This window comes from Oncorhynchus gorbuscha, linkage group LG20, assembly GCF_021184085.1.
Source record: "Oncorhynchus gorbuscha isolate QuinsamMale2020 ecotype Even-year linkage group LG20, OgorEven_v1.0, whole genome shotgun sequence".
NCBI classification, from domain to species: domain Eukaryota; kingdom Metazoa; phylum Chordata; class Actinopteri; order Salmoniformes; family Salmonidae; genus Oncorhynchus; species Oncorhynchus gorbuscha.
The window spans coordinates 26,571,742-26,599,527 of record NC_060192.1 but is presented as its reverse complement, the minus strand read 5'-3'; the positions used below and the strand labels follow the sequence as shown (position 1 = coordinate 26,599,527).

General features: G+C 51.6%; 1 protein-coding gene across 1 annotated transcript; it reads left to right on the top strand.

Annotated features, from left to right (window-relative positions):
* Window positions 1–27,786, top strand: LOC124007089 (transmembrane protein 47-like). Its single transcript, XM_046317379.1, has 3 exons — window positions 1–345; window positions 2,871–3,011; window positions 27,452–27,786. The coding sequence occupies exons 1-3, from the start codon at window positions 150–152 to the stop codon at window positions 27,631–27,633; spliced, it is 519 nt and encodes a 172-aa protein (XP_046173335.1). The 5' UTR covers window positions 1–149; the 3' UTR covers window positions 27,634–27,786.

Sequence of the window (27,786 nt, the reverse complement as noted above, 5' to 3'; positions counted from 1 at the left end):
GAGGAGAGGACTTTATGAGGGGTTGCACCACAACTTGCTGTTGTCGATTCTGAACTTTCGGATCTGACCGTGCTTGAGGACCCTGTCGCAGCTTTTATTTTCTCCTCCATTTCAACACGCGTGGATCCAAGTCAACTTAATATGAAAAAATGTCGATAAATGAGGTGTACGTTTTCCGACCGTTCAAGTTGATTGCTTTACTTTGTATATTTCTGGCATTGTGTCTGGACATCGTAGCGTTATTGAGCCCCGCCTGGGTAACGGCAGAGCGTTTTTCTTTGTCGCTATGGGAATCATGCACTGAAACAGAGGCTGGCTGGAGATGCCTTTCCACCCTCACATCTGGTAAGAAGCGATTCGTGTTTTTTTCCCTAAAACGATTCTGTATCTTGATGTAAATCACGCCTTTCAAGTGGTGTTCTGTCCAGATGAAAAGGGGTCCCCATAATTAGTTATAATCTTTTTACTCCCAAAATAATGGGGAAGTAGGCCTTTATTGGCATAGCATGACTTGGGACTATACGGAACCCAAACATTGTGATATTGGCATTTTAAAACATTAGATTATTTCCCATCATCTGTTGTAACACACGTGATAGAACCTGGCTATAACGCCTGCCTTCATGCTGTGGCATGGAAACTGGGGGTCGTCTGGTGCAGTTTATTTATTTAACCTTTTATTTGACCAGGAAAAGCCCAGTCTCTTTTTCAGTTGTTTCTCTTTATCAAAGTTCTAGCATAGGATAGTCTATACAATGTTTAGTCTACACACATTAACAGACTGGCCCAGATGGATAGAAGAACAATGCGTGACTCAATCTGATTATAGTGAGAGAAATGTCTGGAATTTACGGTGAATTTCTATGTACATCATGGGATGAAGAGATAAAACAATGGACCATTGTTAATGTACTGGAATCGCTCTCAGTCCGGCTCCACATATGCGTGTCTACTGTAGCATTTGCGTTCCAGGCCAGTGGTAATATTTTGCTCTCTGCCCTGTCAGTCAGAGCGCGCCAATATAGCGGAGATTCGCTACCTAAGTGAGTAATTCTCGAGATACACGTAGCTGTTTAGGCCTGTCGGTTCTCTTTTCGTGTCCTCGCGGTTTTTTGATCTTGCTATTTGAAGTGTTCTTTCTCAGCTGAGAGTTGTCCCTATGACGTGATGTGCCATCTGGGAGCTCCACTGGTCTTTGTAAGCTTTGTGAATGCAGGTGGGTGTGTTCCACCTATTGTTGCGTTCCACTGGTGTGGGCCACTCTATTTTTGTGAATGTCTCTCTCGCCCTCACTCTCTTTGAATGGGGGATGGGGATTGAGGGTCCTTGGTTATGGACGGAAAGCCTTATCATAGATAGATTTCACAGTTTGTTTTAAGGAGATGGAGTTCTCACACATTCCTACAGGGTTCAAGACACATATTTAAGGGAGAAAAAAATATTTCCTTTGGCCATAAAAATATGTTTGATGAGAATGTATTCTATCTATTTATGGCAACAACATGTTATCATATTGCACTACTGAAAACGATTGTTGGTCTCTTTCAATATCCCATGCTCCTTCCAAACAAGAGTATCTTCCTTCTCCCCTACTGCTTCTCAGTATCTCAGTAGCTGTTTTGGCTGAACCTCCAAGCAGAGTAGAATGTGCTGTTTATTTTACCTGCAGGGAGAGCATTAGTGATGACACTACCTGCCACTGCAGCCAGCTTTATGACTGGAGCACAGCACAGAGCAGAGAGGCTGGCAGGCAGTGTAGACTGAGACAGACACCAGATGGGTGCTGTGCTCAGGCGAGGCAGGTTAACCCTGGCTGTCTCCTCTGATAGGATCCTTTCTCTCAGATCTGTGCCCAGCCAGCGACACCCTCCCTCTCCCCTCCCAACCCAGCTTGATGGTCCGTCTCTGTCAGAAAAACACCTGTCATTCTCCTGCCAGAGCCTCCTCACCTTTCCTCACCTCAGAGGTTTGTCTGGACAGACCGTGTCACCAGTGGAATGGTCTCTGTATTGTTCCTCTGGTCCATCCTGGTGTTGTGGTTGGTCCAGCTCGTTTGAGTAGGGGTGAAATGAGGAACCATCATCATCCATCCCCAGTGGGTCTGTGGAGGCCTCTCATCTCACACAGCTTGATGAGGTGGAGCAGAGGGGGCATTGTGAGCTGCTGTGATGGATCTCCTCCCCTCTGTTGTTGTGGTGGAATGTGGAGAGTGGGGGGGGGGGGGGGGGTGAATGTGAGGTGGGCCCTGAGAGATAAGCTTGTCCCTGGGCAGTGAGAGAGAACACCTGCCTGCCTGGCGGAGCTCATTAGGATAAGGGCATCAGGGTTGTGGGGTTAACATTACAGGAGACAACAGAGTAAATGGCCTGGGGGGGGCAGGTAGGGACATGACAGAGGACAGATGGAGCCCATTAGCTGCCTCGAGTGGAGCTTCTCTCTGTTCTCTGAGATGAGCCAGCCAACCGAGATGCAACAGACCTGAGAGAGAACTGAACAGTCAGCTGGATTTTGGAGCACTGTACCTCAGCACTTTCTGCACAGCCAGAACCTGGACAGAAGAGAAGCAGTGGCAGATGGGATGGAGGATATGGGAGAACCTTTTTGGCACATAGTCAAGTGAGCATGTTTGAAGTAGCTGTATGAGTTAAGCTCCTTGTTCACTGTCTGCTAACACTGAAGAGGGAGAGCTGTGTGGGGAATCATAATATCTTTTCTTGACCACAAACACACGTGTTTTGCGTTGTAACGAGCAGTAGGTTATTTGTTTCCTTCTTGTCTGTCATCACTGATCTGAGTTAATGAGGGATCCATTCAACTCCACCATAGTGTGATTTCAGTGAGTGACTGTAACATGTCTCCTCCTCCTGCAGACTGGCAGATCGCCACTCTGGTGCTGCTGCTGGCCGGTGCTGCGGTGACTCTGGTGACCTTCCTGGTGGCCCTCATCTCCCTGTGCCGGGGGACACGCATACTGCACTACCGCATGGTGGCTGTGTTCCTGTTCACTGCAGGTACATCCGTCATGCTCCAACATAACACCATACATGGACATACTGTACAACACTCTACAATAATCCACAACACCATCACTCCTATATTCATTTAGGAGCAGTGGCCAACCGCTGTTCAATTCTTGCCACCACTGCAAAAAATATGATGTTCATTTTTAATATATATACAGTACCAGTCGAAAGTTTGGGCACACCTACTTATTCCAGGGTTTTTCTTTATTTTGACTATTTTCTACATTGTAGAATAATAGTGAAGTGATTAAAACTGTGACATAACACATATGGAATCATGTAGTAACCAAAAAAGTGTTAAGCGAATCAAAATATATTTCATATTTGAGATTCTTCAAAGTAGCCACGCTTTGCCTTAATGACAGCTTTACACACTCTTGGCATTATCTCAACCAGCTTCATGAGGTAGTCACCTGGAATGCATTTCAATTAACAGGTGTGCCTTGTTCAAAGTTAATTTGTGGAATTTCTTTCCTTCTTAATGTGTTTGAGCCAATCAGTTGTGTTGTGACAAGGTAGGTGTGGTATACGGAAGATAGTCCTAGTTGGTAAAAGACCAAGTCCATATTATGGCAAGAACATTTCAAATAAGCAAAGAGAAATGACAGTCCGTCATTACTTTAAGACATGAAGGTTAGTCAATGCGGAACATTTCTAAGAATTTTGAAAGTTTCTTCAAGTGCAAAGTCTCAAAAACCATCAAGCTCTATGATGAAACTGGCTCTCACTTCTCTGCTAAACAATTAATCAAATGGCCACCCAGACTATTTACATTGACTGCTGCTACTCAATGTTTATTATCTGTGACAAATAGGATTTGATTTGATTTATTCGAGTGCATAGAGATAACATGTATTTTCCCCTGTTCCCAAAAGGGTCATTCTAAATCGAAACAAATGTTACATATTTGTAAAGAGAGAGAATAGTCTGATGGGTGAAAATATGATCACTTGACGAGAGGACACACAGCATGTGCACCCTGAGGCAAGGAACAGAGAGCAAGCATTTTTTTCGTGACTTTCTCAAATCATCAATAGCCCATAGTCCCATCATGCAGCCCATATACATTTTGATTTGTAAGACATTCTAAGGTTGCCAAATAACTCAAAATCAAGCATATAGGACCTGTTTCAAATGATCACTTTACGCTCCACATATCCACTTCATATTTGCACTCGCTCCGAAATGGGAAAAATATCACTTCTATTTCTTTCAGTTCAGTTCAATTCTATTATTTTTACTATAAAATCATATAATATAAAATAATGGCATGGGACATAAACATATCTTGTCGGGTAAATGAACAAGCCTACAGCCTATGGCATGGAGCATAGCCAGGTCTATGGCAAGGCGTATTGAAGCTGTTCTGGCGGCTCACGGTGACCCAACGCCCTATTAAGACGCTCTATGTTGGTGTTTCCTTTATTTTGGCAGTTACCTTTATTTTCCCTTCAAACCACAGTTGGTCTACATAGACACATAATTACCATTTGAGAAAATGGTCAAGTTATTTGCACAAAGCTAAATAGACACTGACTGAGACTGAATGTGAGGGTGAGGTAGTGATGTGTTAAAAGTACCAGTCTGTCTGTTTAATTGATTAGCACACAGCTCAGACACTCATACGTACCCCACAAGACATGCCACCAGAGGTCTTTGAAACGTCTCCAAGTCCAGAACAGTGGCTAGGAAATGCACAGTACTATACAGAGCCAGGATGGAACTCTCTTCCACCTCAGGTAACTAGGAGTAAAATCTGATTTTAAAAAAGCGATAAAACAACACCTCTCCGCACAACGGGGACTCTCACACACTCTCTAAAACATGCACTCTACACACACACACACTCTCTAAAACATGCACTCTACACACACACACACTCTCTCTAAAACATGCACTCTACACACACACACACTCTCTAAAACATGCACTCTACACACACACACTCTCTAAAACATGCACTCTACACACACACACACACACTCTCTAAAACATGCACTCTACACACACACACACACACACACTCTCTAAAACATGCACTCTACACACACACACACACTCTCTAAAACATGCACTCTACACACACACACACTCTCTAAAACATGCACTCTACACACACACACACTCTCTAAAACATGCACTCTACACACACACACTCTCTAAAACATGCACTCTACACACACACACTAAAACACACACACACACACTCTCTAAAACATGCACTCTACACACACACACACACACTCTAAAACATGCACTCTACACACACACACACACACACACACACACACACACACACACACACACACACACACACACACACACACACACACACACACACACACACACACACACACACACACACACACACACACACACACACACACACACTCTCTGAAACATGCACTCTACACACACACACACACACTCTCTAAAACATGCACTCTACACACACACACACTCTCTAAAACATGCACTCTACACACACCCACACACTCTCTAAAACATGCACTCTACACACACACACACTCTAAAACATGCACCCTACACACACACACTCTCTAAAACATGCACCCTACACACACACACTCTCTAAAACATGCACTCTACACACACACACACTCTCTAAAACATGCACTCTACACACACCCACACGCTCTCTAAAACATGCACTCTACACACACACACACACTCTCTAAAACATGCACTCTACACACACCCACACACACTCTAAAACATGCACTCTACACACACCCACACACACTCTAAAACATGCACCCTACACACACACACTCTCTAAAACATGCACTCTACACACACACACTCTCTAAAACATGCACTCTACACACACCCACACGCTCTCTAAAACATGCACTCTACACACACACACTCTCTAAAACATGCACTCTACACACACACACACTCTAAAACATGCACCCTACACACACACACACTATTCTTAGTAATGTAGTATTGTAATACTGTAATGGAGAAATATACATTTATATAATGCACAGTGTTTTGTTTGATGTAATGTTTTATCTCTGTTTGGACCTCAGGACAGGAAGAGTAGCTGCTGCCTTGGCAACAGCGAACGTGGATCGTAATAAAATACTAACGTGTGGAGAAGGAGAGGGTGGGGGGATAAGAGGGGAGTTGGGTTTGAGCTAACTTTTTCTGTGGTGAGGGAGCTGTTGTGAGACCCAGAAAGCAGGCTGCTGTGTGCCAAGAAAAGCAGCCACAGAATTTGCACAGTTACCAATGAAGAGAGGAATGTATTCCCTCCCCATAGCTCTCTCTCTCTTTCTGCTTTGTCTGCGCTCTCTCTCTCTCTTTCTTTCTGCTTTGTCTGCTCTCTCTCTTTCTTTCTGCTTTGTCTGCCCTCTCTCTCTCTTTCTTTCGGCTTTGTCTGCTCTCTCTCTCTCTTTCTTTCTCTTTCTCTGCTCTCTCTCTCTCTCTCTCTCTCTCTCTCTCTCTCTCTCTCTCTCTCTCTCTCTCTCTCTTTCAGCTTTGTCTGCTCTCCCTCTCTTTCTGCTTTGTCTGCTCTCTCTCTCTCTTTCTGCTTTGTCTGCTCTCTCTCTCTCTTTCTGTTCTGTCTGCTCTCTCTCTCTTTCTGCTTTGTCTGCTCTCTCTCTCTCTCTCTCTATTTCTTTCTGCTTTGTCTGCTCTCTCTCTCTTTCTTTCTGCTTTGTCTGCTCTCTCTCTCTTTCTTTCTACTTTGTCTGCTCTCTCTCTCTCTCTTTCTTTCTACTTTGTCTGCTCTCTCTCTCTCTCTTTCTCTGTGTCTGCTCTCTCACTCTGTCTGCTCTCTCTCTCTCTCCTTCTGCTTTGTCTGCTCTCTCTCTCTTTCTTTCTGCTTTGTCTGCTCTCTCTTTCTGCTTTGTCTGCTCTCTCTCTCTCTCTCTCTGTCTCTCTCTCTCTCTCTCTCTCTCTCTCTCTCTCTCTCTCTCTCTCTCTCTCTCTCTCTCTCTCTCTCTGCTTTGTCTGTTCTCTCTCTGCTTTGTCTGTTCTCTCTCTGCTTTGTCTGCTCTCTTTCTGCTTTGTCTGCTCTCTCTCTCTTCTCTCTTCTGTCTGCTCTCTCTCTCTCTGCTCTTTCTCTCTCTTTGTCTCTCTCTCTCTTTCTCTGTCTCTCTCTCTCTCTTTGTCTTTGTCTGCTCTCTCTCTCTCTGCTTTGTCTGCTCTCTCTCTCTCTCTGCTTTGTCTGCTCTCTCTCTCTGTCTCTCTCTCTCTCTCTCTCTCTGTCTGCTCTCTCTCTCTCTGCTTTGTCTGCTCTCTCTCTCTCTCTCTCTCTCTGTCTGCTCTCTCTCTCTCTCTGCTTTGTCTTCTCTCTCTCTCTGCTTTGTCTGCTCTCTCTGCTTTGTCTGCTCTCTCTCTCTCTCTCTCTCTCTCTGTCTGCTTTGTCTGCTCTCTCTCTCTCTCTCTCTCTGCTTTGTCTGCTCTCTCTCTCTCTCTCTGCTTTGTCTGCTCTCTCTTTCTCTCTGCTTTGTCTGCTCTCTCTCTCTCTCTCTGCTTTGTCTGCTCTCTCTCTCTCTCTCTCTCTCTCTGTCTGCTCTCTCTTTCTCTCTGCTTTGTCTGCTCTCTCTCTCTCTCTCTGCTTTGTCTGCTCTCTCTCTCTCTCTCTCTGTCTGCTCTCTCTCTCTCTCTCTCTCTCTCTGTCTGCTCTCTCTCTCTCTCTGCTTTGTCTGATCTCTCTCTCTCTCTCTCTCTGTCTGCTCTCTCTCTCTCTCTGCTTTGTCTTCTCTCTCTCTCTCTCTCTGTCTGCTCTCTCTTTCTTCTGCTTTGTCTGCTCTCTCTCTCTCTCTGCTTTGTCTGCTCTCTCTCTCTCTCTGCTTTGTCTTCTCTCTCTCTCTGCTTTGTCTCTCTCTCTGCTTTGTCTGCTTTGTCTCTCTCTCTCTCTCTGCTTTGTCTGCTCTCTCTCTCTCTGCTTTGTCTGCTCTCTCTCTCTCTCTCTGCTTTGTCTGCTCTCTCTCTCTCTGCTTTGTCTGCTCTCTCTCTCTCTCTCTCTCTGCTTTGTCTGCTCTCTCTCTCTCTCTGCTTTGTCTGCTCTCTCTCTCTCTGCTTTGTCTGCTCTCTCTTTCTCTCTGCTTTGTCTGCTCTCTCTCTCTCACTGCTTTGTCTGCTCTCTCTGCTTTGTCTGCTCTCTCTCTCTCTCTGCTTTGTCTGCTCTCTCTCTCTCTGCTTTGTCTGCTCTCTCTCTCTCTCTGCTTTGTCTGCTCTCTCTCTCTCTCTCTGCTTTGTCTGCTCTCTCTTTCTCTCTGCTTTGTCTGCTCTCTCTGCTTTGTCTGCTCTCTCTCTCTCTCTGCTTTGTCTGCTCTCTCTCTCTCTGCTTTGTCTGCTCTCTCTCTCTCTCTCTGCTTTGTCTGTTCTCTCTCTCTCCGCTTTGTCTGCTCTCTCTCTCTCTCTGCTTTGTCTGCTCTCTCTCTTTCTCTCTGCTTTGTCTGCTCTCTTCTCTCCGCTTTGTCTGTTCTCTCTCTCTCTCCGCTTTGTCTGCTCTCTCTCTCTCTCTGCTTTGTCTGCTCTCTCTTTCTCTCTGCTTTGTCTGCTCTCTTCTCTCTGCTTTGTCTGCTCTCTCTCTCTTTCTCTCTGCTTTGTCTGCTCTCTCTCTCTCTCTCTCTGCTTTGTCTGCTCTCTCTCTCTCTCTCTGCTTTGTCTGCTCTCTCTTTCTCTCTGCTTTGTCTGCTCTCTCTTTCTCTCTGCTTTGTCTGCTCTCTCTTTCTCTCTGCTTTGTCTGCTCTCTCTCTCTCTCTGCTTTGTCTGCTCTCTCTCTCTCTTCTCTCTGCTTTGTCTGCTCTCTCTCTCTCTCTCTGCTTTGTCTGCTCTCTCTCTCTTTCTCTCTGCTTTGTCTGCTCTCTCTCTCTTTCTCTCTGCTTTGTCTGCTCTCTCTCTCTCTCTCTCTCTGCTTTGTCTGCTCTCTCTCTCTTTCTCTCTGCTTTGTCTGCTCTCTCTCTCTTTCTCTCTGCTTTGTCTGCTCTCTCTCTCTCTCTCTGCTTTGTCTGCTCTCTCTCTCTTTCTCTCTGCTTTGTCTGCTCTCTCTCTCTCTCTCTGCTTTGTCTGCTCTCTCTCTCTTTCTCTCTGCTTTGTCTGCTCTCTCTCTCTTTCTCTCTGCTTTGTCTGCTCTCTCTCTCTCTCTCTGCTTTGTCTGCTCTCTTCTCTCTGCTTTGTCTGCTCTCTCTCTCTTTCTCTCTGCTTTGTCTGCTCTCTCTCTCTCTCTCTGCTTTGTCTGCTCTCTCTCTCTCTCTCTCTGCTTTGTCTGCTCTCTCTCTCTCTCTGCTTTGTCTGCTCTCTCTCTTCTCTCTGCTTTGTCTGCTCTCTCTCTCTCTCTCTGCTTTGTCTGCTCTCTCTCTCTCTCTCTGCTTTGTCTGCTCTCTCTCTCTCTCTCTGCTTTGTCTGCTCTCTCTCTCTCTCTCTGCTTTGTCTGCTCTCTCTCTCTCTCTCTCTGCTTTGTCTGCTCTCTCTCTCTGTTTTGTCTGTACTCTCTCTCTCTCTCTCTCTCTCTCACTCACTCACTCACTCACTCACTCACTCACTCACTCACTCACTCACTCACTCACTCACTCACTCACTCACTCACTCACTCACTCACTCACTCACTCTTTCTGTCTGCTCTGGTCCTTTTACTTTTCTGGCTCAGTGAAACACAATAAATAGTCCTGGAATGACAGTGCAGAGCAGAACTCAACTCAAAAAACGAATTTCACAATACTTTGTGTTTGTCTTGTGTGAACTGTACTGTTGCAAATTAACAGCGGCATATTACAACCAATACATCACCATATAAAACATTCCCAGAGGGGACAAGCATAGTAGGCCAAGGCTCCCGAGTGGAGCAGTGGTTTAGGCATTGCATCTCTGTGCTAGAGGCGTCACTACAGACCCTGGTTAAATTCCAGGCTGTATCACAACCGGCTGTGATTGCGAGTCCCATAGGATGGCGCACAATTTGCCTAGCGTCGTCCGGGTTAGGGTTTGGCCGGGGGTAGGCCTTCATTTCAAAGTAAGAATTTGTTCTGAGCTGACTTGCCTAGTTAAATGAAGGTTAAAATATAAGAAAGCAATATTAAAACAGACTTGAAAGCAACGATGAAGGCAATATTAAAACAGGTTTGAAAGCAACGATGAAGCAGAGACCACAGCCTTACTTGGGTGGTGCTCAGTACAACTTTCCCCAATATAAAACCTGTTTCTAATAACAGACATGCACCCTGCTATGCCATTTATGTCGAATGCTAACAAATACCTTTCTCCCACTCCCTGCACTTTCTCTTCTTAGGCCTCAACACATATCTTTTCTACGTTTTCTGTTTGGGAAGTGTTCTGCAAGTCCATTTGGGAGACAGGTGTAAGGATGGATACAGCCAACCATTGGTTCCATCACCCGGTTACCTAAAGCTCGCTCTTGGAAAACCCTAAACAGCATGAAAGCCTGCAGTACTGTAGGAACAGTATGTAGTGGGGTAGATATGATGTCTGAGGCTTCCGCTGTTTGTCATTTGCTGAGAAATGTGTAAGAGGCAGTGCTTTCAGGCCTGGTGAGGATAAAGGTCTCCTTATGGCAGGAAAGCCCCCAGTCACAGGAGGGAGGGGGAAGAAGGAGGGGAAGAGAGCCCTTAGTCACAGGATGGGGGGCTCCGTCGCGGGGAGAGGGAGAGAGCCCTCCATCATGGGAGAGATCAGTGGGTGTGGGGGAAAGATACCTCTGTCATGGGAGAGAGGGGGGAGAGGGAGAGAGCACTCAGTCATGGGAGAGAGGGGTGGAGAGGGAGAGAGCCCTCAGTCATGGGGGAGAGGGGGGAGAGAGCCAGCAGTCACGGGAGAGAGGGGTGGAGAGGGAGAGAGCCAGCAATCATGGGAGAGAGGGAGGGAGAGAGCCAGCAATCATGGGAGAGAGGGAGGGAGAGAGCCAGCAGTCACGGGAGAGAGGGGTGGAGTGGGAGAGAGCACTCAGTCATGGGAGAGAGAGGAGGGGAGAGGGAGAGAGCCCTCCATCATGGGAGAGATGAGTGGGTGTGGGGGAAAGATACCTCTGTCATGGGAGAGAGGGGGGAGAGGGAGAGAGCGCTCAGTCATGGGAGAGAGGGGTGGAGAGGGAGAGAGCCCTCAGTCATGGGGGAGAGGGGGAGAGAGCCAGCAGTCACAGGAGAGAGGGGTGGAGAGGGAGAGAGCCAGCAATCATGGGAGAGAGGGAGGGAGAGAGCCAGCAGTCACGGGAGAGAGGGGTGGAGAGGGAGAGAGCCCTCAGTCATGGGAGAGAGGGGGAGAGGATGAGAGCCCTCAGTCATGGGAGAGAGGGGGGAGAGGGAGAGAGCCCTCAGTCATGGGAGAGAGGGGGCAGAGGGAGAGAGCCCTCAGTCATGGGAGAGAGGGGTGGAGAGGGAGAGAGCCCTCAGTCATGGGAGAGAGGGGGGGAGAGGGAGAGAGCCCTCAGTCATGGGAGAGATGAGTGGGTGTGGGGGAAAGATACCTCTGTCATGGGAGAGAGGGGTGGAGAGGGAGAGAGCCCTCGGTCATGGGAGAGAGGGGTGGAGAGGGAGAGAGCCCTCAGTCATGGGGCAGAGGGGTGGAGAGGGAGAGAGCCCTCAGTCATGGGGGAGAGGGGGAGAGAGCCAGCAGTCACGGGAGAGAGGGGTGGAGAGGGAGAGAGCCAGCAATCATGGGAGAGAGGGAGGGAGAGAGCCAGCAGTCACGGGAGAGAGGGGTGGAGAGGGAGAGAGCCCTCAGTCATGGGAGAGAGGGGGAGAGGGAGAGAGCCCTCAGTCAAGGGAAAGAGGGGGAGAGGATGAGAGCCCTCAGTCATGGGAAAGAGGGGGAGAGGGAGAGAGCCCTCAGTCATGGGAGAGAGGGGGAGAGGGAGAGAGCCAGCAGTCATGGGAGAGAGGGGGAGAGGATGAGAGCCCTCAGTCATGGGAGAGAGGGGTGGAGAGGGAGAGAGCCCTCAGTCATGGGAAAGAGGGGGAGAGGATGAGAGCCCTCAGTCATGGGAGAGAGGGGTGGAGAGGGAGAGAGCCCTCAGTCATGGGAAAAGGGGGAGAGGGAGAGAGCCCTCAGTCACGGGGAGAGGGGGAGAGGGAGAGAGCCAGCAGTCATGGGAGAGAGGGAAGGAGAGAGCCAGCAGTCATGGGAGAGAGGGAGGGAGAGAGCCAGCAGTCATGGGAGAAAGGGGGAGAGGGAGAGAGCCAGCAGTCATGGGAGAGAGGGAGGGAGAGGGAGAGAGCCAGCAGTCATGGGAGAGGGGGGGAGAGGGAGAGAGCCAGCAGTCATGGGAGAGAGGGAGGGAGAGAGCCAGCAGTCATGGGAGAGAGGGAGGGAGAGAGCCAGCAGTCATGGGAGAGAGGGGTGGAGAGGGAGAGAGCCAGCAGTCATGGGAGAGAGGGGTGGAGAGGGAGAGAGCCAGCAGTCATGGGAGAGAGGGAGGGAGAGAGCCAGCAGTCACTGGAGAGGGGAGAGAGGGAGAGAGCCAGCAGTCATGGGAGGGAGAGAGCCAGCAGTCATGGGAGAGAGGGATGGAGAGAGCCAGCAGTCACGGGAGAGGGGGGAGAGGGAGAGAGCCAGCAGTCATGGGAGAGAGGGGTGGAGAGGGAGAGAGCCAGCAGTCATGGGAGAGAGGGGTGGAGAGGGAGAGAGCACTCAGTCATGGGGGAGAGGGAGAGAGCCAGCAGTCATGGGAGAGAGGGGTGGAGAGGGAGAGAGCCAGCAGTCATGGGAGAGAGGGGTGGAGAGGGAGAGAGCCCTCAGTCATGGGGGAGAGGGAGAGAGCCAGCAGTCATGGGAGAGAGGGGTGGAGAGGGAGAGAGCCAGCAGTCATGGGAGAGAGGGGTGGAGAGGGAGAGAGCCCTCAGTCATGGGAGAGAGGGGGGGGAGGGAGAGAGAGAGGGAGGGAGAGAGCCAGCAGTCACGGGAGAGAGGGGTGGAGAGGGAGAGAGCCAGCAGTCATGGGAGAGAGGGAGGGAGAGAGCCAGCAGTCATGGGAGAGAGGGAGTGAGAGAGCCAGCAGTCACTGGAGAGGGGAGAGAGAGCCAGCAGTCATGGGAGGGAGAGAGCCAGCAGTCATGGGAGAGAGGGATGGAGAGAGCCAGCAATCATGGGAGAGAGGGGTGGAGAGGGAGAGAGCCCTCAGTCATGGGAGAGAGGGGTGGAGAGGGAGAGAGCCCTCAGTCATGGGAGAGAGGGGTGGAGAGGGAGGGAGAGAGACAGCAGTCACAGGAGAGAAGGAGGGAGAGAGCCAGCAGTCACAGGAGAGAGGGAGGGAGAGAGCCAGCAGTCACAGGAGAGAGGGAGGGAGAGAGCCAGCAGTCACAGGAGAGAGGGAGGGAGAGAGCCAGCAGTCACAGGAGAGAGGGAGGGAGAGAGCCAGCAGTCACAGGAGAGAGGGAGGGAGAGAGCCAGCAGTCACAGGAGAGAGGGGGAGAGAGCCAGTAGTCACAGGAGAGAGGGAGGGAGAGAGCCAGCAGTCACAGGAGAGAGGGAGGGAGAGAGCCAGCAGTCACAGGAGAGAGGGAGGGAGAGAGCCAGCAGTCACAGGAGAGAGGGAGGGAGAGAGCCAGCAGTCATGGGAGAGAGGGAGGGAGAGAGCCAGCAGTCATGGGAGAGAGGGGGTGAGAGGGAGAGAGCCCTCAGTCATGGGGGAGAGGGGGAGAGAGACAGCAGTCATGGGAGAGAGGGGTGGAGAGGGAGAAAGCCAGCAATCATGGGAGAGAGGGAGGGAGAGAGCCAGCAGTCACGGGAGAGAGGGGTGGAGAGGGTGAGAGCCCTCAGTCATGGGAGAGAGGGGGAGAGGGAGAGAGCCCTCAGTCATGGGAAAGAGGGGGAAGAGGATGAGAGCCCTCAGTCATGGGAAAGAGGGGGAGAGGGAGAGAGCCCTCAGTCATGGGAGAGAGGGGGAGAGGGAGAGAGCCAGCAGTCATGGGAGAGAGGGGGGAGAGGATGAGAGCCCTCAGTCATGGGGGAGAGGGGGGAGAGAGCCAGCAGTCACGGGAGAGAGGGGTGGAGAGGGAGAGAGCCAGCAATCATGGGAGAGAGGGAGGGAGAGAGCCAGCAGTCACGGGAGAGAGGGGTGGAGAGGGAGAGAGCCCTCAGTCATGGGAGAGAGGGGGGAGAGGGAGAGAGCCCTCAGTCAAGGGAAAGAGGGGGAGAGGATGAGAGCCCTCAGTCATGGGAAAGAGGGGGAGAGGGAGAGAGCCCTCAGTCATGGGAAAGAGGGGGGAGAGGATGAGAGCCCTCAGTCATGGGAGAGAGGGGTGGAGAGGGAGAGAGCCCTCAGTCATGGGAAAGAGGGGGAGAGGGAGAGAGCCCTCAGTCACGGGAGAGAGGGGGGAGAGGGAGAGAGCCAGCAGTCATGGGAGAGAGGGAAGGAGAGAGCCAGCAGTCATGGGAGAGAGGGAGGGAGAGAGCCAGCAGTCATGGGAGAAAGGGGGGAGAGGGAGAGAGCCAGCAGTCATGGGAGAGAGGGAGGGAGAGGGAGAGAGCCAGCAGTCATGGGAGAGGGGGGAGAGGGAGAGAGCCAGCAGTCATGGGAGAGAGATTGAGGGAGAGAGCCAGCAGTCATGGGAGAGAGGGAGGGAGAGAGCCAGCAGTCATGGGAGAGAGGGGTGGAGAGGGAGAGAGCCAGCAGTCATGGGAGAGGGGAGGGAGAGAGCCAGCAGTCACTGGAGAGGGGGAGAGGGAGAGAGCCAGCAGTCATGGGAGGAGAGAGCCAGCAGTCATGGGAGAGAGGGAGGGAGAGAGCCAGCAGTCACGGGAGAGAGGGGGGGAGAGGGAGAGAGCCAGCAGTCATGGGAGAGAGGGGTGGAGAGGGAGAGAGCCAGCAGTCATGGGAGAGAGGGGTGGAGAGGGAGAGAGCACTCAGTCATGGGGGAGAGGGAGAGAGCCAGCAGTCATGGGAGAGAGGGGTGGAGAGGGAGAGAGCCAGCAGTCATGGGAGAGAGGGGTGGAGAGGGAGAGAGCCCTCAGTCATGGGGGAGAGGGAGAGAGCCAGCAGTCATGGGAGAGAGGGGTGGAGAGGGAGAGAGCCAGCAGTCATGGGAGAGAGGGGTGGAGAGGGAGAGAGCCCTCAGTCATGGGAGAGAGGGGGGGGGAGGGAGGGAGAGAGCCAGCAGTCACGGGAGATAGGGGTGGAGAGGGAGAGAGCCAGCAGTCATGGGAGAGAGGGAGGGAGAGAGCCAGCAGTCATGGGAGAGGGGTGGAGAGGGAGAGAGCCAGCAGTCATGGGAGAGAGGGAGTGAGAGAGCCAGCAGTCACTGGAGAGGGGGGAGAGAGCCAGCAGTCATGGGAGGGAGAGAGCCAGCAGTCATGGGAGAGAGGGATGGAGAGAGCCAGCAGTGATGGGAGAGAGGGGTGGAGAGGGAGAGAGCCCTCAGTCATGGGAGAGAGGGGTGGAGAGGGAGAGAGCCCTCAGTCATGGGAGAGAGGGGTGGAGAGGGAGGGAGAGAGACAGCAGTCACAGGAGAGAAGGAGGGAGAGAGCCAGCAGTCACAGGAGAGAGGGAGGGAGAGAGCCAGCAGTCACAGGAGAGGGGGAGGGAGAGAGCCAGCAGTCACAGGAGAGGGGGAGGGAGAGAGCCAGCAGTCACAGGAGAGAGGGAGGGAGAGAGCCAGCAGTCACAGGAGAGAGGGAGGGAGAGAGCCAGCAGTCACAGGAGAGAGGGAGGGAGAGAGCCAGCAGTCACAGGAGAGAGGGAGGGAGAGAGCCAGCAGTCACAGGAGAGAGGGAGGGAGAGAGCCAGCAGTCACAGGAGAGAGGGAGGGAGAGAGCCAGTAGTCACAGGAGAGAGGGAGGGAGAGAGCCAGCAGTCACAGGAGAGAGGGAGGGAGAGAGCCAGCAGTCACAGGAGAGAGGGAGGGAGAGAGCCAGCAGTCACAGGAGAGAGGGAGGGAGAGAGCCAGCAGTCATGGGAGAGAGGGAGGGAGAGAGCCAGCAGTCATGGGGAGAGGGGGTGAGAGGGAGAGAGCCCTCAGTCATGGGGGAGAGGGGGAGAGAGACAGCAGTCACGGGAGAGAGGGGTGGAGAGGGAGAGAGCCAGCAATCATGGGAGAGAGGGAGGGAGAGAGCCAGCAGTCACGGGAGAGAGGGGTGGAGAGGGTGAGAGCCCTCAGTCATGGGAGACAGGGGGGGAGGGAGAGAGCCCTCAGTCATGGGGAAAGAGGGGGAAGAGGATGAGAGCCCTCAGTCATGGGTGAGAGGGGTGGAGAGGGAGAGAGCCCTCAGTCATGGGAAAGAGGGGGATAGGGAGAGAGCCCTCAGTCATGGGAGAGAGGGGGAGAGGGAGAGAGCCAGCAGTCATGGGAGAGAGGGGGAGAGGATGAGAGCCCTCAGTCATGGGAAAGAGGGGTGGAGAGGGAGAGAGCCCTCAGTCATGGGAAAGAGGGGGAGAGGATGAGAGCCCTCAGTCATGGGAGAGAGGGGGAGAGGGAGAGAGCCCTCAGTCATGGGAAAGAGGGGGAAGAGGATGAGAGCCCTCAGTCATGGGTGAGAGGGGTGGAGAGGGAGAGAGCCCTCAGTCATGGGAAAGAGGGGGGAGAGGGAGAGAGCCCTCAGTCATGGGAGAGAGGGGGGGAGAGGGAGAGAGCCAGCAGTCATGGGAGAGAGGGAGGGAGAGAGCCAGCAGTCATGGGAGAGAGGGAGGGAGAGAGCCAGCAGTCATGGGAAAGAGGGGTGGAGAGGGAGAGAGCCAGCAGTCATGGGAGAGAGGAGGGAGAGAGCCAGCAGTCACTGGAGAGGGGAGAGAGGGAGAGAGCCAGCAGTCATGGGAGGGAGAGAGCCAGCAGTGATGGGAGAGAGGGAGGGAGAGAGCCAGCAGTCACGGGAGAGGGGGGAGAGGGAGAGAGCCAGCAGTCATGGGAGAGAGGGGTGGAGAGGGAGAGAGCCAGCAGTCATGGGAGAGAGGGGTGGAGAGGGAGAGAGCACTCAGTCATGGGGGAGAGGGAGAGAGCCAGCAGTCATGGGAGAGAGGGGTGGAGAGGGAGAGAGCCAGCAGTCATGGGAGAGAGGGGTGGAGAGGGAGAGAGCCCTCAGTCATGGGGGAGAGGGAGAGAGCCAGCAGTCATGGGAGAGAGGGGTGGAGAGGGAGAGAGCCAGCAGTCATGGGAGAGAGGGGTGGAGAGGGAGAGAGCCCTCAGTCATGGGAGAGAGGGGGGGGAGGGAGAGAGGGAGGGAGAGAGCCAGCAGTCACGGGAGAGAGGGGTGGAGAGGGAGAGAGCCAGCAGTCATGGGAGAGAGGGAGGGAGAGAGCCAGCAGTCATGGGAGAGGGGTGGAGAGGGAGAGAGCCAGCAGTCATGGGAGAGAGGGAGTGAGAGAGCCAGCAGTCACTGGAGAGGGGGGAGAGAGCCAGCAGTCATGGGAGGGAGAGAGCCAGCAGTCATGGGAGAGAGGGATGGAGAGAGCCAGCAGTCATGGGAGAGAGGGGTGGAGAGGGAGAGAGCCCTCAGTCATGGGAGAGAGGGGTGGAGAGGGAGAGAGCCCTCAGTCATGGGAGAGAGGGGTGGAGAGGGAGGGAGAGAGACAGCAGTCACAGGAGAGAAGGAGGGAGAGAGCCAGCAGTCACAGGAGAGAGGGAGGGAGAGAGCCAGCAGTCACAGGAGAGGGGGAGGGAGAGAGCCAGCAGTCAAAGGAGAGGGGAGGGAGAGAGCCAGCAGTCACAGGAGAGAGGGAGGGAGAGAGCCAGCAGTCACAGGAGAGAGGGAGGGAGAGAGCCAGCAGTCACAGGAGAGAGGGAGAGAGAGAGCCAGCAGTCACAGGAGAGAGGGAGGGAGAGAGCCAGCAGTCACAGGAGAGAGGGAGGGAGAGAGCCAGTAGTCACAGGAGAGAGGGAGGGAGAGAGCCAGCAGTCACAGGAGAGAGGGAGGGAGAGAGCCAGCAGTCACAGGAGAGAGGGAGGGAGAGAGCCAGCAGTCACAGGAGAGAGGGAGGGAGAGAGCCAGCAGTCATGGGAGAGAGGGGGTGAGAGGGAGAGAGCCCTCAGTCATGGGGGAGAGGGGGGGAGAGAGACAGCAGTCACGGGAGAGAGGGGTGGAGAGGGAGAGAGCCAGCAATCATGGGAGAGAGGGAGGGAGAGAGCCAGCAGTCACGGGAGAGAGGGGTGGAGAGGGTGAGAGCCCTCAGTCATGGGAGACAGGGGGGGAGAGGGAGAGAGCCCTCAGTCATGGGAAAGAGGGGGAAGAGGATGAGAGCCCTCAGTCATGGGTGAGAGGGGTGGAGAGGGAGAGAGCCCTCAGTCATGGGGAAAGAGGGGGATAGGGAGAGAGCCCTCAGTCATGGGAGAGAGGGGGAGAGGGAGAGAGCCAGCAGTCATGGGAGAGAGGGGGAGAGGATGAGAGCCCTCAGTCATGGGAAAGAGGGGTGGAGAGGGAGAGAGCCCTCAGTCATGGGAAAGAGGGGGGGAGAGGATGAGAGCCCTCAGTCATGGGAGAGAGGGGGAGAGGGAGAGAGCCCTCAGTCATGGGAAAGAGGGGGAAGAGGATGAGAGCCCTCAGTCATGGGTGAGAGGGGTGGAGAGGGAGAGAGCCCTCAGTCATGGGAAAGAGGGGGGAGAGGGAGAGAGCCCTCAGTCATGGGAGAGAGGGGGGAGAGGGAGAGAGCCAGCAGTCATGGGAGAGAGGGAGGGAGAGAGCCAGCAGTCATGGGAGAGAGGGAGGGAGAGAGCCAGCAGTCATGGGAGAGAGGGGTGGAGAGGGAGAGAGCCAGCAGTCATGGGAGAGAGGGAGGGAGAGAGCCAGCAGTCACTGGAGAGGGGAGAGAGGGAGAGAGCCACCAGTCATGGGAGGGAGAGAGCCAGCAGTCATGGGAGAGAGGGAGGGAGAGAGCCAGCAGTCACGGGAGAGGGGAGAGAGGGAGAGAGCCAGCAGTCATGGGAGAGAGGGGTGGAGAGGGAGAGAGCCAGCAGTCATGGGAGAGAGGGGTGGAGAGGGAGAGAGCACTCAGTCATGGGGGAGAGGGAGAGAGCCAGCAGTCATGGGAGAGAGGGGTGGAGAGGGAGAGAGCCAGCAGTCATGGGAGAGAGGGGTGGAGAGGGAGAGAGCCAGCAGTCATGGGAGAGAGGGGTGGAGAGGGAGAGAGCCCTCAGTCATGGGAGAGAGGGGGGGAGAGGGAGAGAGCCAGCAGTCATGGGAGAGAGGGAGGGAGAGAGCCAGCAGTCACGGGAGAGAGGGGTGGAGAGGGAGAGAGCCAGCAGTCATGGGAGAGAGGGAGTGAGAGAGCCAGCAGTCACTGGAGAGGGGGGAGAGAGCCAGCAGTCATGGGAGGGAGAGAGCCAGCAGTCATGGGAGAGAGGGATGGAGAGAGCCAACAGTCATGGGAGAGAGGGGTGGAGAGGGAGAGAGCCCTCAGTCATGGGAGAGAGGGGTGGAGAGGGAGGGAGAGAGACAGCAGTCACAGGAGAGAGGGAGGGAGAGAGCCAGCATTCACAGGAGAGAGGGAGGGAGAGAGCCAGCAGTCACAGGAGAGGGGGAGGGAGAGAGCCAGCAGTCACAGGAGAGAGGGGGGAGAGAGCCAGCAGTCACAGGAGAGAGGGAGGGAGAGAGCCAGCAGTCACAGGAGAGAGGGAGGGAGAGAGCCAGCAGTCACAGGAGAGAGGGAGGGAGATAGCCAGCAGTCACAGGAGAGAGGGAGGGAGAGAGCCAGCAGTCACAGGAGAGAGGGAGGGAGAGAGCCATAATTCACAGGAGAGAGGGAGGGAGAGAGCCAGCAGTCACAGGAGAGAGGGAGGGAGAGAGCCAGCAGTCACAGGAGAGAGGGAGGGAGAGAGCCAGCAGTCACAGGAGAGAGGGAGGGAGAGAGCCAGCAGTCACAGGAGAGGGGGGAGAGGGAGAGAGCCCTCAGTCACGGGAGGAGAGGGTGAGAGAGCCCTCAGTCACGGGAGGAGAGGGAGGGGAAGCGAGGGAAAGGGAGAGTGTGGTACATTTCCCAGCCTTTCCCCTAGTCAGAGAAAGACTTGGAGTCAATAGTGTTGTGCCTAACTGCTGGCCAGAGGTACAGCCCCAGCCCAGCCGCTTCAGTCTGGCCTCCCTCAACAGAGTCATGTTCCTTGGCTCAGCCTACCCCCCTCTCCATCTCCTCCTCTCCTCCAGGCCCCGCCGCCTTGTACAGCAGGAAGGAAATAGGTGGTCTCAGAGCAAGGACATTGTGTAATTTACTGAGTCCAGTACTCACACATATACACACATACGTATATACACACACACACACACACACACGTATACACACACACACACGTATACACACACACACAAGGAACAGTAGTTAAAATGTGTAGAGGGCCCAATAAGGAACAGTAGTTAAAATGTGTAGAGGGCCCACAGTGTGGTATTTCTCTCTTTTAACTAGGCGCCCTACTGTTTGACTCTAAAAGTAGGAAGAACACACACATGTGTAAGCAGACATGTACACACACACACACACACTGACAGCTTCAAGCTCTTAAAAGGATTTATTAAGAATGCGTTGACTCAGAATGTGAGGAATGTGATGAGGGATGAGTTTACACAATGTGACCAAAGGGAGCCAAAGTGAATCATAACTTTGTTGTAGCGCTATTAGATCAAAGTTCAATCGGCCAACACTGGTGACTATTCCACAGGATGTACAGAACAGACACTCATACGCACATCCTTAAAAACATAGGCTAATAAAGATAACTATTAAAGAACAAGAAGGCCCGCACACTGTTAAAGCTCCCAATTCACCTCTTTTTTGACAACGTTTCCATCCCAAACGGACCTTCGTCAGGTCAAACGTTGTCAATGAAGCAGTGAATTGGGAGCTTTAACAGTGTTGTTTACTCTGCCACTACAAACTCAATACAGTCCAGTGGGACACAACTCTAAACACTGGTGGAACTTTTCTATGGATGTTTAGGATCATATGACAGTATTATGCCGACATAGAGCTGGTTATAGTACAGGTGTCAGATCGTACACTGAACAAAAATATATTTGTGTTGGTCCCATGTTTCATCAGCTGAAATAAAAGATCACAACATTTTCCCATAGGTACAAAAAGCTTATTTCACTAAAATGTTGTTCACAAATTTCTTTACATCCCTGTTATAGTGAGCATTTCTTCTTTGCCAAGATAATCCATCCACCTGACAGGTGTGGCATATCAAGAAGCTGATAAAACAGCATGGTCATAAAACACAATGCCACAAGATGTCTCAGGTTTTGAGGGAGTGTGTTATTGGCATGTTGACTGCAGGAATGTCCACCAGAGCTGTTGCCAGAGAATTGAATGTTAATTTCTCTACCATAAACTGCCTCCAACGTCTTTTTAGAGAATTTGGTCCAACTGGCCTCACAACCGCTGACAACATGTAACCATGCCAACCCAGGACCTCCACATCTGGCTTCTTCACCTGTGGGATCGTCTGAGACCAGCCTCCCGGACAGCTGATGAAATTGTGGGTTTGCACAACCAAATAGTTTCTGCACAAACTGTCAGAAACCGTCTCAGGGAAGCTCATCTGAGTGCTCGTCGTCCTCATCTGGGTCTTGACCTGACTGCAGTTCTGCGGCGTAACCGACTTCAGTGGGAAAATGCTCACCTTCAATGGCCACTGGCACGCTTTAGAAGCGTGATCTTCACAGATTAATCCTGATTTCAGCTATACCGGTCCGATGGCAGACAGTGTGTGTGGTGTTGTGTGGGCGAGCAGTGTGCTATTGTCAGTGTTGTGAACAGAGTGCCCCATGGTTGGGGTGGGGTTACGGTATGGGCAGGCATAAGCTACTGACAATGATCACAATTGCATTTTATCGAGGGCCCTTTGAATGCACAGAGATAACGTGACGAGATCCTGAGGCCCATTGTTGTGCCATTCATATGCCGCTATCACCTCATGTTCCAGCATGATAATGCACGGCCCCATGTCACAAGGATCTGTACACAATTCCTGGAAACAAAAAAATGTCCCAGTTCTTCCCTGGCCTGCATACTCACCAGACATGTCACCCATTGAGCATGTTTGGGATGCTCTGGGTTGACGTGTACGACAGCGTGTTCCAGTTCCTGCCAATATCCAGCAACTTCGCACTGCCGTTGAAGAGGAGTGGGACAACATTCAACAGGCCACAATCAACAGCCTGATCAACTCTATGTGAAGGAGATGTGTCACGCTGCATGAGGCAAATGGTGGTCACACCAGATACTGACTGGTTTTCTGATCCACACCCCTACCTTTTTTATAAAGATATCTGTGACCAACAGATATCTTTATATCTATATTCCCAGTCATGTGGAATCCAAAGATTAGGGCCTAATGAATTTATTTCAATTTACTGATTTCGTTATATGAGCTGTAACATAATTGTTGCATTTATATTTTGGTTCGTTGTAATTAGAATTTTTTTTTTTGCTGATAGTTTTAAAGGTGAGCGTATTGCACTTTTCATGTAGCCTAATTTTCCCATGTAATAGCATAACCAGCAACATTATGGACTATAGGATTATTTTGCTACGACAATACTGGTCAAATTAAGATCCAGTATCTGTAGGCCTTTACCTAAACACTTCAGTACAGCGTGTAAAATACTGGACCAGAATTGTTTAATACAATGGCCTGTATTCATAAAGCGTCTGAGAGTAGGAGTTTTGATCTAGGATCAGGTGCCTGCTGTCCATGTAAACCTATAAAGTTTGACCTCAAAGGCAAAACTGATCCTAGATCTGCACTCGTCTGAGTTGCTTTGTGAATACGGGCCAATGAGCCTATATTTATGCTGTGGTCAATAAAGCCCAAGAATGTTATGCCACAACCATAGAGTATAACATATGGTAGAGTACTGCTCAGAGTCAACTGAAGGAGGATGCATTAGAACGCTACAAGAGAACTAGAGATTGGATACAGGATGTTGTTTGTTTACTGTGTGGTGAAGTATGGGCCAGTGTGTTGTCCTGCGATAATGAGTCTGGTGGGTGTGTTGTGCCTGGTAGGGCGGTGGTGTATGTTTCATGATTATCCACTCATGGTGTGATTGTGATAACGTACAGAAACCTCACAATCTAGTGCTGACCGTATTACCTCCCCAGAGAATTATCTTCGGTTATAGTTACAGCTGTGTATATTCCCCCTCAAACCGATACCATGACGACCCTCATGAAACTACACTGGACTTTGTGCAAACTGGAAATCACATATTCTGAGGCCGCATTTTATTGTAGCTGGTGATTTTAACTAGGCGAACTTGAAGAAAACGCTACCAAAGTTCTATCAACACATTGACTTTAGTACTCACGCTGGGAAAACACTCAACCACTGCTATTCTCTCTTCACATATGCCTACAAGCCCCTCCCCTGCCCTCCCTTCGGGCAAATCAGATCACAACTCCATTTTGCTCCTCCCTTCCTATAGGCAGAAACTCAAACAGGAAGTACCCGTGCTAAAGTCTATTCAATGCTCATCTGACCAATCGGAATCCATGCTTCAAGATTGTTTTGATCAGGTGGACTGAGATATGTTCTGGGTAGCTTCTGAGAATAACGTATACATTGACGTATACACTGACCCGGTGACTGAGTTCATCAGGAAGTGTATAGAGGATGTTGTTCCCACTGTGACTATTAAAACCTACCCAAACCACACACCGTGGATAGATGCCAGCATTTGCGCTAAACTGAAAGCGCAAACCATCGTATTTAACCATGGCAAGGTGACTGGGAATATGGTTGAATACTTACAGTGCAGTTATTCCCTCAGCAAGGCAATCACACAGTGCCATCGACGCGGCCCACTCCCAAGGACTGTTGGCTCTTGTTCTCCGTGGCCGACGTGAGTAAGACATTTTATGCTTGTTGACCTTCACAAGGCTGCCGGCCCAGACGGCATCCCTAGCTGCGTCCTCAGGGCATGCGCTGACCAGTTGGCTGGAGTGTTTACGGACATACTCAATTTCTTCCAATCCCAGTCTGCTGTCCCCACTTGCTTCAAGATGTCCACAATTGTTCCTGTACCCACGAAAGCAAAGGTAACTGAACTAAATGACAATCACCCCGTAGCACTCACTTCTGTCATCATGAAGTGCTTTGACAGGCTAGTTAAAAATTATATCACCTCTACCTTAACTGTCGCCCGAGACCCACTTCAATTTGCTTATAGATCCACATACAATGCAATCACCATTGCGCTGGACACTGCCCTGTCCCATCTGGACAAGAGGAATACTTATGTAAGAATGCTGAGCCTTCAACACCATAGTACCCTCCAAGCTCATCATCAAGCTCAGGGCCCTGGATCTGAACTCCGCCCTGTGCAACCTCAGGAGGTTTTACAGATGCACAATTGAGAGCATCCTGTCGGGCTGTATCACCACATGGTACGGCAACTGCACCCCTCCAACTCATCAAGTCATCAAGTTTCAGACTACACAACCATAGTAGGCCTGATTACCAACAATGGCAAGACAGCCTACAGGGAGGAGGTGAGGGCTCTGGTGGAGTGGTGCCAGGAAAATAACCTCTCACTCAACGTCAACAAAATGAAGGGGCTGATCGTGGACTTTAGGAAACAGCAGAGGGAGCTCGCCCTTCTTCACATCAACGGGACCGCAGTGTAGAAAGTAGAAAGCTTCAAGTTCCTCGGCGTACACATTGCTGACAAACTGAAATGGTCCACCCACACAGACAGTGTGGAGGCTGAAGAAATTTGGCTTGGCCCCTAAGAACCTCATAAACTTTTACAGATGCACAATTGAGAGCATCCTGTCGTGCTATATCACCACCTGGTACTGCAACTGCACCGCCCACAACCACAGGGCTCTCCAGAGGGTGGTGCACTTTGCCCAACGCATCACCGGGGGCACACTGCTTGCCCTCCAGGACACCTACAGCACCTGATGTCACAGGAAGACCAAAGAGATAATCAATGACATCGACCACCTGAGCCACTGTCTGGTCACCATCTGCTATCATCCAGAAGGCGAGGTCAAGTACAGGTGCATCAAAGCTGGGACCGAGATACTGGAAAAACAGCTTCTATCTCAAGGACATCAGACTGTTAAATAACCATCACTAGCCGGCTACCACCCAGTTACTCAACCCTGTACCTTAAAGGCTGCTGTCCCATATACATAGACATGGAATCACTGGGCACTTTGTTTACATCCTGCTTTACTAATTTCATATGTAAATACTGTTTTCTATTGTACTGCATTTTAGTCAATGCCACTCCGACATATATTTCTTAATTCCATTATTTTACATTTAGATTTGTGTGTATTGTTGTGAGTTGTTAGACATTACTGCACTGTTGGAGCTAGAAACACAAGCATTTCGCTACACCCTCAATAACATCTGCTAATTATGTGTATGTGACCAATAAAATTTGATTTGATTTGATTAGTTGACTACAGACTACAGTAATGAGCCCGGTGGGTGTGTTGTGCCTGGTAGTTGACTACAGGCTACAGTAATGAGCCCCGGTGGGTGTGTTGTGCCTGGTAGTTGACTACAGGCTACAGTAATGAGCCCGGTGGGTGTGTTGTGTCTGGTAGTTGACTACAGACTACAGTAATGAGCCCCGGTGGGTGTGTTGTGCCTGGTAGTTGACTACAGGCTACAGTAATGAGCCCGGTGGGTGTGTTGTGCCTGGTAGTTGACTACAGGCTCCAGTAATGAGCCCGGTGGGTGTGTTGTGCCTGGTAGTTGACTACAGGCAACAGTAATGAGTCCGGTGGGTGTGTTGTGTCTGGTAGTTGACTACAGGCTACAGTAATGAGCCCCGGTGGGTGTGTTGTGCCTGGTAGTTGACTGCAGGCTACAGTAATGAGCCCGGTGGGTGTGTTGTGCCTGGTAGTTGACTGCAGGCTACAGTAATGAGCCCGGTGGGTGTGTTGTACCTGGTAGTTGACTGCAGGCTACAGTAATGAGCCCGGTGGGTGTGTTGTGCCTGGTAGTTGACTACAGACTACAGTAATGAGCCCGGTGGGTGTGTTGTGCCTGGTAGTTGACTACAGACTACAGTAATGAGTCCGGTGGGTGTGTTGTGCCTGGTAGTTGACTACAGACTACAGTAATGAGCCCGGTGGGTGTGTTGTGCCTGGTAGTTGACTACAGACTACAGTAATGAGCCCGGTGGGTGTGTTGTGCCTGGTAGTTGACTACAGGCTCCAGTAATGAGCCCGGTGGGTGTGTTGTGCCTGGTAGTTGACTACAGGCAACAGTAATGAGTCCGGTGGGTGTGTTGTGCCTGGTAGTTGACTGCAGGCTACAGTAATGAGCCCGGTGGGTGTGTTGTACCTGGTAGTTGACTGCAGGCTACAGTAATGAGTCCGGTGAGTGTGTTGTGTCTGGTAGTTGACTACAGGCTACAGTAATGAGCCCGGTGGGTGTGTTGTGTCTGGTAGTTGACTACAGGCTACAGTAATGAGCCCGGTGGGTGTGTTGTGCCTGGTAGTTGACTACAGGCTCCAGTAATGAGCCCGGTGGGTGTGTTGTGCCTGGTAGTTGACTACAGGCAACAGTAATGAGTCCGGTGGGTGTGTTGTGCCTGGTAGTTGACTACAGGCAACAGTAATGAGTCCGGTGGGTGTGTTGTGCCTGGTAGTTGACTACAGGCAACAGTAATGAGTCCGGTGGGTGTGTTGTGCCTGGTAGTTGACTGCAGGCTACAGTAATGAGTCCGGTGAGTGTGTTGTGTCTGGTAGTTGACTACAGGCTACAGTAATGAGCCCGGTGGGTGTGTTGTACCTGGTAGTTGACTGCAGGCTACAGTAATGAGTCCGGTGAGTGTGTTGTGTCTGGTAGTTGACTACAGGCTACAGTAATGAGCCCGGTGGGTGTGTTGTGTCTTACAGGCTACAGTCGGTGTGTGTTGTGCCTGGTAGTTGACTACAGGCTACAGTAATGAGCCCGGTGGGTGTGTTGTGCCTGGTAGTTGACTGCAGGCTACAGTAATGAGTCCGGTGAGTGTGTTGTGTCTGGTAGTTGACTACAGGCTACAGTAATGAGCCCGGTGGGTGTGTTGTGCCTGGTAGTTGACTGCAGGCTACAGTAATAAGCAGCTGTTGGACCTCTGAGGGTAGGAGCAGACAGAGTGTGATAGGACCCGTGGAGGAGGAACCGTGTTTATAGAGTGTAGTGGACGCTGAGGGGAGGGTTAATGGACCCCCTGGGTAACGGCTGGGTTGGGTTGGGATATGGATCTAGCACCTTTTTCCTGGCCCTGGATGTTGTCCCCTCTCTGACTCGGACACAGCTCCAATTTCCCATCAGCAGCCTTGGCATCAGTGGTTCTCTACCTGCACACAGGTAGCCATTCATTCATACAACAAAGAGCCTTGTCAGGCAAGCAGAAGTGATGATGGCTGTCTGGTGATGTTCCCTTTCACCATCTCACACAGCATACAGCGATAGTAGACAAACGTACATTGTCTAATTGCTCAACTGTAAAATGTTAACTCACAGAAAGATGTAAATATGTTATCTGTTTTCTCCCCTTTCTTTCAGTGGTCCTTCAGGCCTGTGCACTGGTCCTGTACCCAATCAAGTTCATTGATGGAACTGTCCTCCAGACCTACCATGAGTTCAACTGGGGCTACGGACTGGGCTGGGGAGGCACCATCTTCATGCTAGGGGGAGGCATCCTCTTCTGCCTCCGGACGGACATGTACGAGGACGCTATGTACTGAGTCCTCTCTCTCCTACTCTCTATATCTCTCTCTTGTTTTTTCTGTCACACACAAACAAATATTGACATTCACTCTCTTGCGCGACAACACACCCACACAAACACATCCTTCCTCTGCCCACGTAGACAAGCTTCGACACCTACATACAGTACA